The sequence below is a fragment of the Abramis brama genome (assembly GCF_963993115.1).
Source record: "Abramis brama genome assembly, chromosome: 18".
In the NCBI taxonomy this organism is placed as follows: domain Eukaryota; kingdom Metazoa; phylum Chordata; class Actinopteri; order Cypriniformes; family Leuciscidae; genus Abramis; species Abramis brama.
Window position 1 is genome coordinate 4316453 of NC_139980.1, and position 6752 is coordinate 4323204.

A 6752-nucleotide genomic window follows, 5' to 3' on the forward strand; every position below is an offset into this window, starting at 1 on the left:
TTTTTATACTGTACAAACTGTATATTCTGTATATTCCCCTTACACTAACCCTACCCCTAAACCTACCCATCACAGAAATACTTCTGCAAAAAAAAAATAAAAAAAAATAATTCTGTATGATTTATAAGCTTGTTTCCTCATGGAGACCTCAATTTAGGTCCCCACGGTGACACAAGTCCCCATGAGTCTTTGTGCATTCAGGTTGAAGTCCCCAATGGGATAGAAAACATGTACACACACACACACACACACACACAAAACGTGATCCTAGAGAAAAACTACACTTGGACAGCTCCTTTTTTTATGCTTCAAATGAGTGACATGGGTATTTTTATTTGACAATATGATTTAACTGTGGGTTTTTGCTTTCAAAATCATAATCCCCTTGAAAGTCATAACTTAGCGAGTTTTTTCAGGGCTGTTTGAAATATGGATGTTGCCGCCCACATAGGGGCTTCAAGCATGTCTGAAATGCAGTTCAGCGTATAGTTTCTCAATACCTGACAGGACTCGAACCCCACTAGCGGCGGCACAGAAGCACTCATCCTTTGACAACAAGCTCTTTTGTTTCCAAAATGTCTATTTATTTTTCAAAATGAGGTATTTCAAAGTGCCGTGAGTCGCAGCACTCAATGTACATTATAGAAAAGGAGAAAAAACACTTTTTTCCCAATGACCCAGTTCTATGAACCCAATACTTACAAATATATAAACAAAGAAAGAGAAAGACAGTAAAGTATAAGAAGCCTTATAAATGGAGATAGAAAGAATTTTCTGTACAAAAGAAATTAAGGTAGAAAAAAGGATAAAAACAGGATAAAGTGATATCTACTCAGAACTCATTTTCATACGAAAATATAAGTATCAAATTTAGTATGTATCAGAAGCACACTAAAGCATAAATGTAGGAATTAGTAAAGCGTGTCATAACAGAGAGATTATAAGACAAAAGAATCCAAAAACAAAACAATGTGTCCTTATATTACAAAAATCCTCAAAAATTGAGGTCTTACAGTACTTGTTAATGGTATATAAACTTCCAGTCTAGTTATTGGCAGCTTTTGACATCTTTATAAAAAAAACCAAAAGACAATAATCGTATACAAAAAAAGGCAGACTGAGTGTATGTTCTTTTAAAATCTAATCTATTTACAAAAGTGTCTGACATCAAGGTGCGCAGAGGTACATCCATGAGATCTAGCACCAGTGAGGTGTGAGAGATTATAGCCATTCGAAGTGTCTCGTGTCATTTGCTTAGTGTCCATTTTGCAGGAAGAGCGTGAACGCAAAGTTCATCGACCCAATCGCGTATTGAAGACTGTGTTCATAAGGGTCTTGTCATTGAGGGGAAGTTGGGTTTCCCGGTAAGCACCTTCCCTCATCGTTGTAGCGTGATTGGGGTGACAAAGTAAACCTGAAACATTCTTGACGTCAAAAAATGTGCAAAAAAGTGTCAGCAGTGAGTGTCCCTAGAATTCATTTTGGGCCGTAAGCCTTAGTGCTTTGTCGTTCGCCATTTGACGCCGACCATTAGCCGTGAGGCATTCAGCCAATGAGCGTTAAGGGTTAGCGAGTCCTGGCCTGCTCGAGCCTGCGGAGGAGCTGTTGTCGTCGGGCCTGCAATCTGTCTTTCTCCTGCTGGAGTCGGAGCTCCTGAGCCTCAAGGGAACTGACGTACTCGGTGGCCTTCTTCAGGATGACCACCTTCGCCGCCTTGTCGTTGCGTGCCAGCTCGGGCACGTGGTCGCGCAGAGTGAGGAAGCTAGAGCGCAGGTCGTTGCGCCGCTGGCGCTCCAAGATGTTGTGGTTGCGCCGCCGTTCGCTGTCCTCCGAGTCGGAACATCGCGGGCTGCTGGAATCGCTCTTCCTCATGCGCTGTCCTGGTACACTGTTAGTAGGGGAGTTTGGGGAATAGCTCTGGCTCTTGCCAGTGCGTAGAGTTATAGTGCTGTTGTCGGTTCGGAGTTTCTTGCTCGGGGGAGCGCTGGGTACGTCTTGCTGTTCGGAGTAAGGGGATGGGGCTGCGTAGTTATGCTGTTGCTGGTGGATAGAGGCTGTCGCCGTCCTCTTCAGAATGAGCTCCTGTGGAGCTTTGCTCACCCCTGAGCCCAACCGCCCTCCTGTGGACACCTGAGAGTTTGAGACGGCAGACAGGCCAGTGCCGTTTATCTTGCTGGTGATGGAACGCCTTTTCTCTACCGTGACGACGTCAATCTCCTCCTCTTCTTCGTCGTCTTCATCATCCTCATCATCGTCGTCGTCTTCGTCATCATCATCGTCATCGTCATCTAGAGGAAGAGAAGGAGATTTAGGTTAGCAGGTTTGTTGTGCAACCATTCCTCTGGAGGTACACAGGTATGAACAAGCGCTCTTAACGGAAACATGCCTGTGTTTTCTCTGGGTGTGTGCACAAGTTAATGTCTATGTGTGGGCAGATGAGACAATTGCTCAATGCAATCATCTGAACACGCTCTGTCAAACACAGAGGAGCTGGTTTCTCCCCAGACTGGACCACCTTGGAATTTACTTTCTACTTCAACACACACCCTCTATTTAGGGCGTCTAATAAGGGGGTTTGCAAGTACATGGGCATTTCGTCATGTCATATTTTCTTACAAAAAGCTGTTTTGCTGTCAAGTTAGACATTTCGCTTGGTGCCTTTTGGTGACACATTTCAAGTTACTGTAAGCTTAGATGGCAAAACATCCTCAGTGTGACGCCCGAGAGCTATGTTTATGAGATAATGGACGTGATTATCAGCTAAGCCACACATGAAGACTGTTTAGCATTTACTGGAGCCCACAGCCTCTCACTTCAAAAGCTCCCTACAGGAAACCGTCTGCCAGCGTTAAGGAGAGACCAAACCAGGCAATTTAGTCTCCAAAAGAACGCAGATAGTCAGTGCGTTCCCCTTTTCCACTGCTTTGCCGCGAAAAGGGATAACAGCACAGGCGGGAAAAACTAGCATTGTAATCGTGTGGTCCAATTATTCGCGGGCTTTGCCGAGTAACACTGATCTGATGGTGTCTTAAGCCGCTGCCCTGGAGAAGTGCCAAGTAGACAGCTGGAGGAAAGGCTCTGCTTGTTCAAAGCCGTCACCCTGTAAAGAGAGATGACCCATCATCTCTTTTTTTCCTTCCTCGTCTTTTTTTTTCTTGTGATTATCATTCACTGCACCTCCCTGGAAGATTCTCTGCCTGCCAAGCTCAGCCCAATGGGTAGGAAGGGGGGGGGGTTGTCTTTCTCGTAGATGCACACGCACGCCTCCTTTACAACATGCTGGTGCCCAGTGCCACTGCCAGCTCTTATTCTCTCACCCACGTGTGATTGTCGTTTGGGATTTGCATTTGAAACAAGTCCTCATTTAGAAGGGAAGCGACTTATTGGGGGGCACTGAATTTATGGGCTTGGCTTTTATGAAATCTGCCCTCGCTCACACACCCTAAACATCTGAGCATGTGGTTTTACACCATTAAAAGCTCTCAATCTTAAAAAATAAATAAATAATTAAATATAAAATAATGTTTATGTTTCAAAACAATTTTGCATGTCATAGGAAACCAAATCCAATGACCTAATAAATTCCCATGGATTAATGGAGGGCACATGTTTTCCTATTTAATATGGCTCAGTGACATTCTCTGCATTAAATCTTTAACCAAGAGCTATTCAGCCAAATGGCTCGACATCATGGACAACATCAAATATTACCGCCATCTACTGGGTATGCAGATCGAGTATTACATAAACTCCACATCACCGCCCACTACTACTACTAACACCACTGTGTGTGTGTGCGCGCGGGTTTGTGTGTAAAAGACACTCTGGAATGTCACACACTAATCCGATTCAGGGTCTGTCATATGATCTTTAACAATTACCTCAATAACCACTTACAAACTAGGCCAAACTATAGACTGCCAAACTTTTTAGCAGCAGCAGCATCACCACCATCATAATTTGCTGCTGCTGCTCATGATCATGATTATTAATAACGGTTTTGCATAAGAGTTTCGTGCGAACACTCAACTTACTATCTTTACATTAACAGCATGTAAGGAGACACTTACCAGAGTCGCTTGGAGTCTCCTCTGCACTGACTGGAGGCTGTTGTTGGCTCCTCAGCTGTGTCACACTTTGGCTGCTGCTGCTGCTCCCGTTTCTTTTGTTGACTGGATAAGGGAAAACTACGGTAGGGTCCACACACTCCGGTATAGAGTGGCTCATTTCCTGCGGCTTGACTGTCGTGTCTTTACCGGCTTCAGTAACGGTAGTAGCAGACACGGCTTTCCCGAGTTTCTCATTCACCACCCGCTCCAATTTCTCGCGCGCCGAGAAGCCGCTCCACATGCAGTCCTGAATGATGATGGAATTGTCCGTAGTATCCAAAACTGAGCCGAAGAGGTCTCCATCAGATGCCCCCCAAATGTCGTCTTCCGGTAAGAGCAGAAGCTCGGAAGCCCAGTCCAACGGGTCCGTTAATCCAAAGCCCATCAGCGAGCAATCCTCAGCCACCGCGCCCAGCTCCCCCGGATCCCCTGGAAGCGCTGCCCGGCTCGGGGACAGAGGAGGAGTGGGCAGCAGCTCGAATTTCTTCCAGATGTCCTCTCCAGGCGGTGCAGCGTCTGGTCTGCAGAAGTAGAAGTCATCCTCGTCTGGGTAGAAACACGGCTGCAAGGAGTCAAACTCGAAATCGGAGTTCATTGTTTTAGCTGGCATTCTCCCTGTGAAAGACACAAACCGATGAGTTAGAATCACCACAGCTTATAAAATAATTTGCCTTTGTCCCAAAGACACTGGGAGGTCAAACTGGAAATGGCAAACACAGCATCTTTTTTTTTTTTTTTTTTTTTCTTTTTTTTTTTTAAAGACTCGAATTCTGATGTCTTTTAGGTGTCATCTGATCTCACCGTCCTCTGATTTTCATTAGCTCATTTAAAGTTTTTGAACTAATTGCTGCATGAAGCACAAACTCTTAATAGAAGAGCTCATGAAGATTTGTGATCATTTTATTATTATTGTTATTATTAAGGCTATCATCATCATTATCATTATTAAATAATTAAAATAATTAATAATAGGCCTAATAACAATTTCTGAACCAGCCTTTGTCCTATAACGAAGACATCTGGGGGTAATGTGCAAAAAAAATCACTATTTACTGTAGGCTAATAGTTCTTTACAGTAGACGCTCAAAGATGTCTTTGAAGTGTCCTCTCTGCATTGTTTATTGTGATAGCTTTCATTAACTCGCTAAACTTTGGACTGTAATTGTAGCACGAGACACAAACTCTTTCAACAACAAGTCGTGCAGAAAGGTAAATAGCTCAGAAATCAAATTTCGCGTTTATGAAACCAGCTAGTTGACTCTAAAAGACCTGGGCGTCTTACCTCTGAGTGTGTCTTGTCCCTTCTTTATCGCAGTCACTGTGCCTCCCGTTTGGAGTCGCACATCTACCGCGGCCACTGAAGACTGTTCTGTCGCTTCTGTATCTCGGACTGTGAAGTATTATTCTCGCTGCTGGCGTTTAGGAGATGTGTTGGTTCCTCCCCCGGTGGGCGGAGCTCTGGGCGAGGTATTTGCGTTTGTGGGGACATTTGCTGTGTGCTTTTCTTTCGAAGGGGCATTGTTTTGGTCTGTCTAAGGTGTTTAATTTGCCGATAATCAAGGAATAGCGCACTCAGAAATAAAAGTCATCATCATGTTCAAAATACGTAGCCTATGACTTCTTTAATGCAACGCAGAAGCAGATGTTGAACATAATTGCAGATCTCAGTCACATTCGCTTTCATTGTGTGGGAAAATGCAATGAAAGTAAACGGCGACAGAGACTGTCAGTCCCCAATATTCTTCCAAACATTTGGTGTTTTCGTACGACATGGTGTCAGAATTTTTAGATTCGGATGAATTGTCCCTTCAAGGGCTTGGAGCAGATTTACATTTTAATGTAAATTTATTTGACTGAAATAAATGTGATTGAATGGGTTTGATTTTTGCTCTACCGTGTAATCTGGCTTTATTCAGAATATAAATGTAGTTGTACACTATATAAGCATTCACACAGGATGAGTGTTGTGAATGAATCAGAGCGAGTCAGCATCTCTCCTCATTGTTCAGGTCAGTGAGGTAACGCCGATCCGCATCCCATCACCAGTGTCGACTCACGTCTGCCGCCATGTGGGACGCATGAGGTATATTTTGTGTCGCTGCTCACCCACTAAAATTCTTATCAGCCCTCAACATGAAAGCTTTTGTAGAGATTGTGATAATTTAATTTTATAGCGTTGGGTGTACGATTGGCTGGGCATGATGGGGACTGTAGGAGGAGATTCTGATAGCCTATGTAATTGTTCGTTCGTTTGAACCCATGGCGTTTTTATCTATCACACTCTTTAAAGGGGGAGTTGAGAAGAAAACTGAGTTCCAGTTGATATTCAAATGATATTCATTTCCTTATCGCGTCCCTCTTTTAGCTAGCAGATTGACCAAAAGCGAACTACTAATATGGGAGATATAAAGCTATAGTTGTCACACTTTTGAATCAATTGAGTTAGTCTCATAGGGTTTATTTTTTTAATATAATTGACCTGTGTTTTAAATAATTGACCCCCCCCCCCCCCCCCACACACACACACACACACACACACACAAAAAAGGTTTTAAGTCAGTTATTTATATCTTTTGCTGTAGTGTGTCAGTAGGAAATATCAGTTTACATTTCCAAACATTCTTTTGCCATTAATTGTAATAA

General features: G+C 43.4%; 1 protein-coding gene across 1 annotated transcript; it reads right to left on the reverse strand.

Annotated features, from left to right (window-relative positions):
* Positions 1-303: 303 nt before the first annotated feature.
* On the reverse strand, positions 304-5518 carry mycn (MYCN proto-oncogene, bHLH transcription factor). The gene is made up of 3 exons (XM_084091039.1): positions 5392-5518; positions 4071-4724; positions 304-2288 (listed from the first exon to the last, which is right to left on the reverse strand). The coding sequence occupies exons 2-3, from the start codon at positions 4717-4719 to the stop codon at positions 1567-1569; spliced, it is 1371 nt and encodes a 456-aa protein (XP_083947165.1). The 5' UTR covers positions 4720-4724; positions 5392-5518; the 3' UTR covers positions 304-1566.
* Positions 5519-6752: the final 1234 nt, after the last annotated feature.